This window comes from Camarhynchus parvulus, chromosome 7 (assembly GCF_901933205.1).
Source record: "Camarhynchus parvulus chromosome 7, STF_HiC, whole genome shotgun sequence".
Lineage (NCBI taxonomy): Eukaryota > Metazoa > Chordata > Aves > Passeriformes > Thraupidae > Camarhynchus > Camarhynchus parvulus.
Window position 1 is genome coordinate 16,602,593 of NC_044577.1, and position 13,343 is coordinate 16,615,935.

Sequence of the window (13,343 nt, forward strand, 5' to 3'; positions counted from 1 at the left end):
TAGCTGAAACATTATTAAAGTACATGTTTTTGTAATTAAATTCATAGCAGTTTACATTAAGGGCTATGTGCCAACTTATCTCTAATGATGAGCTTTAAATAAGGATTGTGAAAAGGCTGAGGAATGAACACTACTTCTTCATCCATTGGCACCAGAACCTTGGCTGCATGGTGTTGTCTGCTGCTTTGATCTCTTTTTAGCTGAGAATTGGATCATTATGACATTATTACAATGTATTTGATTTCAGTGGCAAGTTGTTCTTACTGTGTTCTCACATACTTTTTGCAGTTAGTCATGTTACATGTGAACATGTGGATTTCTGCTTGAGGTGTAGGTTCAGAAACTGCTGTGGTGGATTTTGTGTAGCTTCCTGACATAGCTTGAAATCCATACTCTGAATTATTGGTATTTAGAATATTACTATAGCCACAAGGCAGAAATTCTTGCCCGAAGAATATTAAAATAGCTTGTTGGTATATTGATAATTTTTGCATTATTTGTAAAATTTGTAACATTCTAATTTTAATACAGGTAGCACAACGACCTGTGGAATATGAGTGATGACAAACCCTTTTTATGTACTGCCCCTGGATGTGGCCAGGTAATGGTCTGAACTGAAGTTATTAGCATTGTTCAAATAAAAATAAAACAGTGAAATGTATTTTTAGAGATTGAAGAAAGGGGGCTTATGATAATTACTACTAAGTATTTATGTTTTGCTGAAAAGCAAGAATTTATAGCATGTGGGTCTACACCAGCCAATGATTCCAGGGAAGCTGAAGAGAGAAGTTCATGTTCATGCCAGCTTTGTACTGTAGAACAGAGAGAGGGAGTCAGGCTCTGGACATCGTCTTCCCTCTGGAAGGGCTGCTCCCCCACTTAGTGAGGACAGAAACACAGACTTAAGTCTCTTAGTGTGATAGAATGCAGAAATTTCTCGTTTATGCTGTATGCAGAGATAGGGTGCATGAGTTATGGAGAGCTGGGCATTTGGAACTCAGGGCAGTGAAGTTCTAAGGGAAAAAAAAGTCCCTTGCTTGTTTCACCCTGTCTTACAGTGATCCTGCATTTTTGATTTCCCTCACAGTTCCATATGCACATGTTCTTTCTCATGGAAACATTCTGAATTACTGTACTCTGAGGTGAATTCAGTTTTAGTTCCTGAGAGGTGATTCTTGACATGGATCTCTTATATGCAGAGTGACTTTAATTAGTGAAGCATAACCAGAAACATAAATTGGAGATCAAATGTTCACAAAGAAAATTAAGAATTTCAATGTTTTGTGTAAAATGTGTTCTTTTTAGGAAAGCTGCATCTTGGGAAACATTTTCTTAGATTATGTCAATTGAAACACTAACTTCACCCACAATTACAGATGCATAGCAAATTAGTGAAAATAAACAAACAGTGAAAGTAAGAGTCTCTCTTTTACAGAACTTATTTTGTCTGCTTACTGCTTTTTTATAGCATATACCCCAAATATTGGGGAAAGTACACATGAAATGAGCAAACCTGAGAGGTTTTTAAAATGCTGGTAAGGTTTAGATAATTCACAGTGTTTCAGTTGTCTGGCATTGTTCTAGTGTTACCTATTCTACCTGCCTCTTGTTTTATGTAGTAAATTGTCAGGGGCAGGAGCTATAGTATTTAATTTTATTTTATCTTTAATGCAGTGAAGTTTGTGATTACAGATCAATTCTCATTAATGTGGTAATACACACAATGCAGTAATCAAGTAGTGGTGATCAATTACTAGACGTTGTCAAGATCTATTAATACAGCAAATGGCTGTTTGCTGATGGTTGATGGAGGCTGCAGCACTCTGAAATGTTATCTTGGACTTTTTATGAATGTAGGTACTTATACTGCAATTTCCCTGGTATATTTAGTTATTACAAACATAATTTGAGTTTTAGAATATTTCTGCTTGGTGCTGTTGACCAAGGAACAAGATATATCTGCCTTACAGGGTTTTATTTTAACACAGTAATGGTAGTTTTACATGTTGTAAAAATTGCTTTCTGTGGAATGGCATTTATTGTGTTCACACTCCCAATTACAACTGTTTCTTAAAACTTCCTGCTGCAGCGTTTTACCAATGAGGATCATTTGGCTGTCCATAAACACAAACATGAGATGACACTGAAATTTGGGCCGGCTCGTAATGACAGTGTCATTGTGGCTGGTAAGCAAACACTTGTATTAAGTTTGTTCACTTTTCTGCTGGAATGGGCATGTGCTTTATGCATTTTCTGTACATAATGCATAGATTCACATTAAGAGAATGTGATCCATTTTCTGCACTAAGCTTGTCTGCAGTGTGTGCTTAGGCAGTGTTTTCTTACATAATTGAAGCCAGTATTAATCTCCATAAGTTACTTTTATTAGTATCTGATATATAACCCAAATATTTTTAAATTATCAATACTTATATAATTGATTTAATTATATAAGCATTTAATAAAAACATGCTAATAAAGACTACTCCTAAGATGACCTGTAACTAAATTAAACTGTATTTCAGTTTTAATTATTCATTGATATTACTTGTCTCTTAAATTTTAAAATATGTAGCATCTTTTACATATCATGGTGATATTAGAAGAATGAATCAGTGGTTATTCTTCCAATGGGATAGTAAAAGAAAGATCAAATCTTTTGTTTTGATTTTGGCTTAAATTCAGAATACTTTATTCCCACCTCTGAATTCATGTTATACCCTTAGTAATTACAACTTTTGTCCAGGATCAGAAGTAATCACCAGTGGATGATTGACTGCATTATACATTTGAGAATTTTTGAATGATAGCGCATGCATACTTAGCATGTGCTAAGTATGCTGAAGTTACAGTCAGTCTGAGGTTTTTTCAGTGGTGGAGCAGCCTAAATGAACTTCAGAAAGACTTTCAGACATTTTCTGTTCTTTTTTTTTTTCTTGTACATTGCTAATGTGTTACAATGAGCAGATTAAAAAAATATTGTTCCTAAACTAGATGTTAAAAATTTTAAAATTCAGGACGTGCTCCTTGTCAATTACACCACAAGAAAAGGGACCTTTCCAATAATCAATAAATGAAACCATGGGAGTATTTCTGTGCAGCCACATTCCAGTGTAGCAACTGTTGTGGACACCAGGCTTAATAAGTCTACACAAACATGCCACTTCACAGTATTTTAAATGCTGGAAACTTCGTGTCAAGTGTAGTTAATTTTGACCTGATAATAACAGTGAAATAAGGCAAATTTATATACTAACAGGAATTTTCTATAAAGATGTTTTTGAAACTTCTTCATGGGATAGTCACCCAGATGCCAGAAGTCTTATGATTCCAGCTTGATCCAGAGGCATCATAGGAGTCAGTGCAATCTTGTGCACAGTCACACTTTTCTTCAGAAGTTCATGCACTTGGAAGTAACCACTGCTGTTGTCAGATTAGGAAAGGAAGCAAACTGGCTTTGAGCTGTGCACTTCTCTCATTTGTTTTCTGATTAAAAGCCTTCATGTAGTCCTTATGTCTGTTTGCAAATAGAGTCTGCTTGCTCGTTGAAGTGTTCTGCTGTGCACTCGAGAATAGCTCCCTGTGGTTCGTGGTCACAAAGGAAATGCTGTGGTTCCCTGCTAGGATTGTCAGGGTGGTTTGCAGGCTCCGGGTGCTTGTCTCCAGCAGGTGGAGTTTGCCTGCCAGCTGCCTCCCCACAGGGCAGGATGCAGCCCGAGGGTTCCCAGCCACCTCCTTGTCTCTTTCTGTTTGTTTATATTCTGAAAATTATTTAGGACAAGTAGGTTCATAAATGGTATTGTAAAAATAAAATTGTGGGGGTTTTATACACTTCATTTCAGATCAGACACCAACACCAACTCGATTCTTGAAGAACTGTGAAGAAGTGGGCTTATTCAATGAATTAGCAAGTCCTTTTGAAAATGAGTTTAAAAAGGCTTCTGAAGATGACATTAAGAAAGTATGTTCAAAACATTTTTTTTCCTCAGAGCTTCCACTTTTTTAATATCAGAAATTCAATTGAAAAAGCAAACTTTGGATTTATGTGTTGCCTTCTAAACTATACCAATAATCATGTTAGCTGCTTATATGTGTTGTATGTAGAGATTACAAATCTATGATTGCTCTTCTGAAGTTTAGTTTACTGGATTAATTTTTCATATTTAGCATTGAGAATGGGACACATTGTCCTAATCATGTGAGTATCTAGTCTATATCTGTTGAAGTTAACCATAGTTTTGATTGAAATTTCCTGAGGTCCTGAATAAGCAAAAAAAGAGTCTGAAAAGTAAAGTTTTTAGCAGAAAGAAAAACACACATGAAAGCAATAGTATGTGAACACTGATCATTTTGATTGGTTTTGAATGCTGATGTTACTGTAAGAATTAGTCATCATGATAATGAGAATTAAGTACTGACTAAATTTTACAAAGTGTCAGTAATTTGGCTATGGTTATATTCATTATGTGGTGAAATCACTTTTGCCTAGAAACTATTGATTACAACATAAAGATATACTTATTTTTTAGTGTACAGATTGAAATATTATAAAAACTTGAACTGTATCTGTTTAGCAACTTCATGTTTTTGTGAGGAACTTGACATACTTTTAAGTGTTACTGTTGTGATTTATTTCAGTGCTTCCCAGTCATAACTGGTTAGGGACTTAAACATTTAAATACTTCTGCAAGTAAAAAAATTTGTTCAATGTCCCCTTTGAGTAATTGTGTCTTTAGTTGATGACCTGGTTGACTTCTATAGGTAGTGATTAAAAATGTGGTTTTATACCTATTTATATAGGTTATGCAGAATCAGTGGCTTCATTTTGTTTGTTTCAGTAAAGATTGTGAGAGGTGCTTGTGCATAGGATGGATTATTATCCATTCCTGACCAAGCCTGACCCTTACTTTGTAACAGCTGTATCAAATAATGGATTTATAAGTTTACTTTTTTTAGTTGCTGTATGCTGACTGTTTCTAGACCATGATATATGGTCAAATTGATTTTTGACTTACCAAGACTATTTTCTGTATAGCTCACCACTGTCTTGGAGAAGGTTCTATCTATTGTAAAGTATTTTAAACATTTTGTCTGTTTCTTGAATTGATACTAGTTTTCCACACTGCCCTCTGTGTTATAAGAAAAAACACGATCCTGCCATATCTCTGGATGATTTAACAAAGTGTGGAAAAATGTACCATAATAGCACACTTTCTAGGGCAGTGATAGTTGAGTTTTTTTCTGTAATATTTCATAGTCACTTGTGATATGAGAAGAGATTCCTCTTCTTACAGTCTTCCCAGTCTATTAGTAATATATTGCACAGGAAAACTAGGAATTTAATTGAAAAAAAAGCATTTGGAAAAACGTCTTTGGGGGAAATTTCTTCCAAAAGGATTTGGATAGCAGACTAGACAGGAATATAGGCTTTTAAATCTATAGTATTGTTTTAAGTACTTTTGTAGCTCAATTTCTTTAAGGCATTCTGGATGTTCTGGTGAATTTTACCCATGTAGTAATATAAAATTTGCTTTTTCAATAATTATTAGCTGCAATAAGCTTGAAATTCATCTGTACTAACTTTCTCAATTTGGAAATGTGGTTAGGCTTTTGTGCTTTGTAGCATGAGATATAATAATATACAGAAGGATATACCACCTTAATTTAGCTGTAATTTTTTAACTGTAACACAGTCCTTCTGCAGCTAAAATTTTCTAATGACCCTTGGAAATGGAAAACTTTAGGAATGTTTTTAATTCTCAAGAAGAAAATATTTAATCTAACATAGGTGTTGAAAGACATTTGTGTTACTGAAGATTGGTGTTCATGTAGGTGCTGGTAAAATAGCCTTGGCTGGTAATGCATCTGCATCAAGACTTTTCAAACATTCAAACATCAACACCTCTGTCTTGTAATGGGCTGATATTTCTCTTCAGTTATTTATATTTGCTCACTCGGTTTTGTTTTTTAAACATTGACTAATTTTGTTTTACATTGTTGCTCATAGATGCCTCTAGATCTGTCCCCTCTTGCAACACCAATTATAAGAAATAAAATTGAAGAACCTTCAGTTGTAGAGACAACTCATCAAGATAGTCCTTTACCTCATCCAGAGTCTACTACCAATGATGAAAAGGTCAGAACCTTTATTTTTCTCTTTTTGGAATTTATTTTTCAACTTTCTGATGATCTGTAAATTTATTGTATATGGTGATAGCCACGCAGTAGTTGAAAGGAAGAGAGATTTTGTTTGCCACATTCCAGTGGATATATAGGTAACTTGTTCAATTCTTCAGTTAGCTTTGTTCACTAGAGTAATTGCTTCCAGTAAAGCTGGCCATCCAGTAAAGCCAGAACAGACATAAAATTTAAGATTTATGCTATCTTAGAAAAGACTGAAAGGGCTCTTTATTGTTGTTTATGCATCCTCATTAGTAGTGATCACTTCAATATGTGACTTGCAGTGTTTTTATCTTGTGGAGTTCTCTTAAGTACAGAAAGTGAAGCAGAATTAGAGAGTTAATTATTTCTAGTCTTCAACAAATACAGACATTAGGAGCAGACCATAATAAAGCATAGAGATGGCTCTAGTCAGTCTTTATGTGCCTCTTCAGTGGGCAGTGTGTGTATGATAGGCTTAGGTGCCTCACTCTCAGGAATCAGCAGGGCTTTTTCGGGTCCCAGGTAATTCAGGTTGGAAGGGACTGCTGGATTTCCTGGTCCAACTTCCTGCTCAAAGCTCGGGCTACCTCTGAGATCAGAACAAGTTGCTCAGCAGGTCACACAGTCTGGTCTTGAACCCTCTGCGAGAGAGAGGCTGCACAGGCTCAGTGCCACCTGCTTCAGTTACCAGGCTGTTCTGTGGGCAGAATGTTTTTCTTTGGATCCAGTCTGAACCTCTCAGTTTCAACTCTTATACTGCCAGAAGAACTTCTGTGAGGACAACCTTAAGTGTGTGACAGAAGTTGTAAAGGGTTTTAATTCAGATTTGTCCTTACTGAGTTTTCCTGAGTTTCACAGTTAGCAAGGATGAGTAATCATGGTTAATCAAGGCAAGCATGCAGTCTCAAAAATAGTAAAAACATTTTAAAGGACTATATGTAAAGAGCTGCTTGGATTAAGTGAATCATAGTTCAAATCTTAAGTCTTTATTTCAGAGGTTAGTTTATTTTTTTGCTGCACATACTTATTCCAAGTAATCTAACTTTGGCAGAAGATAATGTTACTACCTTCATACGATCATGCGTCAGTATGTCATTAGCATCATTACAAGTGAAAATTCTATCTGAATGCTTAGCAATATTTATAAACTTCTCTCAGTGATGATGCAATGTGGGTGTGTCACTGTGACAGTGCTGCTGCTCAATGCCATTCTCATGTCTGATTGTAGAGACAAGCTGAGCAAGGCTGAGGGTGCTGCTTGGAGTGTACAGCTCTCCGTGACCTGCAGACATTGAGAAATGTGAGCAGAGTGCTGTTCAGTTAGATTTTTGTGTTCTCCTTTTGCAGATGTATTGCAGGAGAGAAGGGATTTTTTTCAGGACATAGGTGGTTTTAACTGTAACCATTTTGTTGGCTGCATATATTTTAGTAGTCTTAAATGATTACAGCCTATTTATGTTTGTGCAAGGCAGTTCTAATTGTCCTTGTAGATGTCAAAATAATTCCTTGGAGACTCTTAAAAAGAGTATGCCTTATTATTTTCCTAGCTTTGTAAGAGTTCCGTGAGTTCTGTTAGGCTCAGTAAGAGTTGGTACTTTGCTTTGAATAGACCAAGATATCATTAGAAGTGTATAAAGTCTTTAAGCCTTAAAGTAGTAAGAGCTTTCAAACATTGTAGTTGTTTATTAACAGGACTTTAAAAGGGCAACCCTCAACAGAGTTTTAAAAGTTGGTTAGTTGTTGCCAAGTAGCTAACTGCATAGTTTAATTACTTTAAAACCAGTTGTTTTCTCACAGTAATAATCAAATACAGTATTAGTTCTGGCCATCTACATTTATGTATAAAGAATTCTATGTATTTTTGATAGCATTAGAAAGTTATTGCATGAAATTTGCTTTTAGATCGGAAATACTTGCAAATATGCACATCTGAGAACATTTAAAGTAACTATCCTGTTCTGTAATTTCCCATTCAGTGGGTTTTGGTTTCAAGAATAGGAATTACAAGAGTTGGAGAAGTCCTTTTAGTAGTCTAGTACTTTTGGGTGGGCTTAGACTTCTGTCCTGTAAGGAAAGGTAGGTAAAGGTAAGGTCGCTTTCACTTAATCTTATGACTGCAAATTCAACCCTGTTTTTCTTGTTCTTTAGGGGAATATATTTACAATTTATTTTATTCCAGACAAAATTTATACTTCATAAGTGCAGTGCATTAGTGATCAATTAGAATCTTCCATCAGGCTGTTGGGTCTATGGTTTTGTTTTTATATGCTTGTAAAATGACAATTTACTTCAAAGCAATACTTCTTAAATATGCAGCTGATGTTTTTGCCACGTTGTTGCAGTAACAGGCACCTGCATACATTTTTCTTTGTAGCAAAGAGCAAGTTAGTGTAAAGAGGAGGTTGAAAATACTTTTTCAGTTGTATAAACACTCGTGAATGATCATGTTCTTTTTTAATGGCTGAAGATAGTTTCTGATCTTGTAAACAACGCATAAATGCCATCTTTAATAACACAGAAACAATTGTATGTGAGGTTTCCATTTTCATAATTTTACAGATTTATTTTGTACATTAATCTTTTGACTATTGCTGAAATCTGGTTTCCATAGAACACTGTGTCTAAAAATTTCAGATTGTCCTTTTCCAGATAGGAATTCAAGCCAGGGAAAGGTCAAGTTTTACAATTAGTATTTATTAGAAAGTGCATTAATTAACCTTCTGGTATGAACAGCATAGAAGTGTTGACAGAATGCCATCACTTACTGTCTCACTTGTATGTAGTTATCTGCTTTCAGCAATAGTTGGGAGGCAATCCCAGCTGCTTGCCCAGAGGTAGGAGGTGGTATTGACACACCAGCAGCTTCTAGGCTGGGTTCAGAAAGTGCTCAGAGTCAGGCTGATTGGGACTCTGAGGAACCTGATCTCATGAAAAATGTTCCTAGCCATGGCAGAAGGGATGGACTGGGGTGGTTTCTAAAGGTCACTTACAGCTCCAAACAATCTGTGATTCTGTGAAAGTCCTTCCAAGGGTCCATTCTTTATCAAGTGTACATATGATTTTGTAGTCTTTGTTCACATATGAGAACCACCGTGATGTTGCTTGAGTTGTGCAGCTTGTTCATGCTAGCATACAGATTCAGCTGGTGTTCTGAGCTCTGAATTTCCCACAGTCAGGCAGTTCAGTCTCATTTATATTCTCCCTGTGACTCTTAAGATCTGTAAGATGTTATACCAAATTCCTTACTTGCAAAGAAGTGTTTAATCCTGTACTAACAATATGATTGGACTTTTTTTCTGTTTCCAGAATTCTGTACTAGTTACTGAATGCTCATCTGTAGTGCTAAGTACAGTCAAATATTATACCCCAGACTGATACTAAAACAATTTCACTTTCCTCAGTACAGCTCACTGTTATTCTCCAAAAACTCTCATTGACTGTGAATAGTCTTTTAGGTCCCTTGGGAAAAAGCATGAATGAACTAGTGAACCCTGATGACAAATCTAGCCTCTGAGCTTTTGGAGGGAGAAAATTTCATCATCTAAAGTCTTTTCTTTTGTAAAGCTCACAGTTTGCCAGCAAGCTTACAGTCCTGTGAATTGCTCAGAGGATCTCACACATTTGTGCATTAATATATAAAATACAAGCAATCTGCTTAGAGAGCTGAGAGTTTACTACTTAAAGCTTTGTGGATAAATTTTCAGAACTCAAGCTTCATTCAAAGAAAATAATAATCAGTGCAGTCTGTGTGACACAGGTATAGAAATTTCTCTGCTTTCTCTCTGTGTAATTGGCTAGGATGAGTATTTGGTGACTTGTAACAAGTGAGTTTCTTTGGCTTGCTGCCTGGATGCGAACTGTCAGGATCTTTGCATAGGCAAAACTATGTATTATAAAGATTCTGGAAAATAAACGGTTCCAACACATCCATCAGTAGTCCCGTCCCGTTCGTGCTTGTATATAAACTGCCGGCGCAGTTCTCTTTGAATTACTGTTACCAGCCGAGCAACTAAAGTTTGCTGGTCTTAAAAATGTGATTTTATGTATCATTGATTGCAGTAAGCATTGTCAAAAAAATAACTTGGCAAAAAGTCTGTCTGAAGGTAAATTGAAGTCTGGCAATATCAAGAGTTTCCTGAGAAGGAAGGCATTGATTACAGTAAGGCCTTTCTGGGTTTTCAGAAACAGCAAATAGAAGTAACAGCATTCAATTGATAATGTTCTTTACCTGGTTGCTAAGCTAAGAGCTATAGGGATTTCTGTCTACTCTTTATTTGCACCTAAGAAAGTTTAATTTCCGTGCTCAAATATACAGGATATGCATGTATTTTGCAGAACTCTGGATATAACATTCCAAGTACTCTTATCACTCTAGTTAGAGAGCTACAGAAAAAGGGTCAAAAAAGTTTTGTTGTTACTGTTTTTACTGAACCATAAATGTCTTGTTTCTCTTGTTTAAATCCAGAACAATGGACTGAAACTGAAATGTACATAAGGACATCATAAAACATTTTCCTTATTCGGAATGTGGGTAAACATGATGGTGCTGGTAGTACCGTGGGTTTCTTGGGGAAAAAAATTAAAATCTGATCAAAACTGAATTAGAAGCAATAAGAAATAATAGTGGCCTTAGAATAAATTGAGCCAGGTTTGTTATAAAAGTAAAAGCACTGTTGTTGAAACAATTTTACTTTGGTGGTTTAAATGATTCATCCAGAGGGAGTTTTTTGAATGTTTTTAATTGTATAACTGATTCTATTTGCATAATGTTACAGAAATTCTGATTTGTTCCATCAAACTGCATTCATTTAACAGTTGGAATTAGTGGTCTGTAATTGTATTTTACAAACTGATGAAGCTTTATTTTTCCTCAGGAAGTGTCACTGCAGCAGACTGCACAGCCTACATCAACAATAGTTCGTCCAGCATCGCTCCAGGTTCCCAATGTACTGCTTACAAGTTCTGACTCAAGTGTTATTATTCAGCAGGCAATACCATCACCAACTTCTAGTACTGTTATCACCCAGGCTCCATCATCTAACAGACCAATAGTGTAAGTTACATAAATCTTAGTGAAACATTTTCTTGCAGAATTTGAAAATCTGATTTACTTTCAGTTATTGTTTCTGCAGTTAATATATGAATTTGAGATGCTTTGGTGTAATGTGGTGCTTTACTACACATGAAACATTGGACTTTCACTACATGTGAGATGTAATGCCATGTTCTCCGCATCACTAAGTTCATATTTTTGATCTCCAAATAAATTATACATTACACCTATAAAGAAACAAACCAATTTAAAATAATGTGTAAACTTGTTCTCTTCTCTGGATAAGTTTTCTTTTATATAGTTCATTCCTTTTTCAGTCCAGTTCCAGGTCCTTTTCCTCTGCTGTTACATCTTCCTAATGGACAAACCATGCCTGTTGCTATTCCTGCATCTATCACAAATTCTAATGTGCATGTCCCTGCTGCAGTTCCAGTAAGTAAGCATGATGCTATATTAATTTGAAAGTGGAGCAGATTTGCATAAGTGCAGCATAGAACTTAGTTTTAAGCACCTTGATAGCTGTTTTGGCTTCAGAGGGTAGTGCTGTCAAATGCTCTCTATTATGATAACATACTCAGGTTTTCTTCATTTTTATACTTTATCTGGTCAGCTTGTTAGACCTGTCACCATGGTGCCTAGTATCCCAGGAATCCCAGGGCCTTCCTCCCCACAGCCAGTGCAGTCTGAGGCTAAATTGGTAAGTGAAAAACTCCATTATTCCTCAAGAAGAATAACTTGAGAAATTAATTACATTCTATTGCTTTTTAAAACAGCTTTAGTTTTCTTTTATTAGTCTAAATTCTGCATATACAAATTTAATAAAACCAGAAATAACAGCTGCATTTATTTTACAGTTCTTTCCAATTCCAGCCTATGTTAGTTCCGTTCTTAATGGCCATTTTTATTTTATATTTAGTCATTCTTTTAAATAAATTTTCTAAGTAAACTCCTTCTTACTTCTTGTATCAGAGAATCAGAAATGCTAACTGGGAAAAAGACAAGATTAGTAGCATGTGAGCATTGCTTTCAGAGAAGCAGAATGTTTCTGCCTAAAAGAAGGATATTTCTTACACTAAGAAAAATGTGGGTTTTTTTAAATGTTTTCAGACTCCCAACTGAATATAATCCATTTGGCAAGAGTTTTGCAATTAAACATGTAGTACTTTTGTAGTTAACAAATTATTCTGTGTGGAGGTTGTTTCTGTTGTGTTGGGTGTTTTGGGGGGAGAGTTGAGGATTATTTGGAAAATGTCTAAAACAAGCAAAAGATGGGTTTGTTTTTTGTTTGATTGGGGGAGTTGTTCTTTTTACTTAATATTAGTGACCATTTAAGATGGTAGTTTGAATTTATCAATTTATTGAAATATTTTATGCAGCATTAGGCAGTTGCTTCTCTTTTTTTTCTGTCTTGTTTGTTCTGACTGTTCTAAAGCAATAGAAGATCTATTATTCAACAATAATTAACCCATTTATATATTTACAAGATGCCTTCATGAACAGTATCTATCCTGTGAAATAGTGTTCCTCTTCCTTCAGCTCTTACTTTGTGCTAAAAGAGAATCAGGAACACCTGCTAGATAAAATACATTTTTCTGCATTGATATTGGTAAGTGGGAGGATGCCCTTAACATTCTTAGATACCTCATTTCTCTTGATCTAAATCTGTGGGCTTTCTTTCCTTACCTGTTTTCTCTTGTCAAGCCACAGTATGAGAAACAGTGAGTCTGGTTTTTCTGGAGTAAAGGGATTCCCATAGAGTGAGCACACCTAGACCACATTCACCAAATACTGAAACTGCTGTGGAGAGGTGCACCGACTCTGCCTGGTGCTGTCAGGTCTTCCTTCATTTCCCTGCTCTGCTGAACACAATGACTTCTGAAATAGTATAGAGGAGGACATAAGGGAAGAAGGTCTGTTTTTGTGCATCCTTGTCTCCCTGGGAATGGGAAAAGGAATCTTTTAATACCTCAGAAAATACTTAAATGTAACCAGCTCTTACAAAATTAATTTACCTTAAATCCAGGAGAGAAGAATGTAAAACAAGTGAAAGCAAGAGCTGTTTTCTCAGAAACTGAACATGTTTTAGAGTCAGGAGACTCCGCTCTGAATTCTGTTTGAAATCCAGGAG

At 35.7% G+C, this 13,343-nt stretch overlaps 1 protein-coding gene across 9 annotated transcripts in view; it reads left to right on the forward strand.

Moving 5' to 3' along the window:
* The window catches only part of ATF2 (activating transcription factor 2), a 46,705-nt gene that overhangs the window by 9,348 nt on the left and 24,014 nt on the right, over positions 1-13,343 (forward strand). For 8 of the 9 annotated variants that reach the window (XM_030951821.1, XM_030951823.1, XM_030951828.1 and 5 more), the window contains 7 exons: positions 532-601; positions 2,090-2,186; positions 3,843-3,961; positions 6,008-6,136; positions 11,037-11,215; positions 11,533-11,647; positions 11,826-11,912. In XM_030951821.1, coding sequence (XP_030807681.1) covers positions 554-601; positions 2,090-2,186; positions 3,843-3,961; positions 6,008-6,136; positions 11,037-11,215; positions 11,533-11,647; positions 11,826-11,912 — 774 coding nt within the window. In that variant the 5' untranslated portion in view covers positions 532-553. The remainder of the gene's footprint in view (positions 1-531; positions 602-2,089; positions 2,187-3,842; positions 3,962-6,007; positions 6,137-11,036; positions 11,216-11,532; positions 11,648-11,825; positions 11,913-13,343) is intronic. The other variant, XM_030951830.1, reaches the window with a different exon arrangement.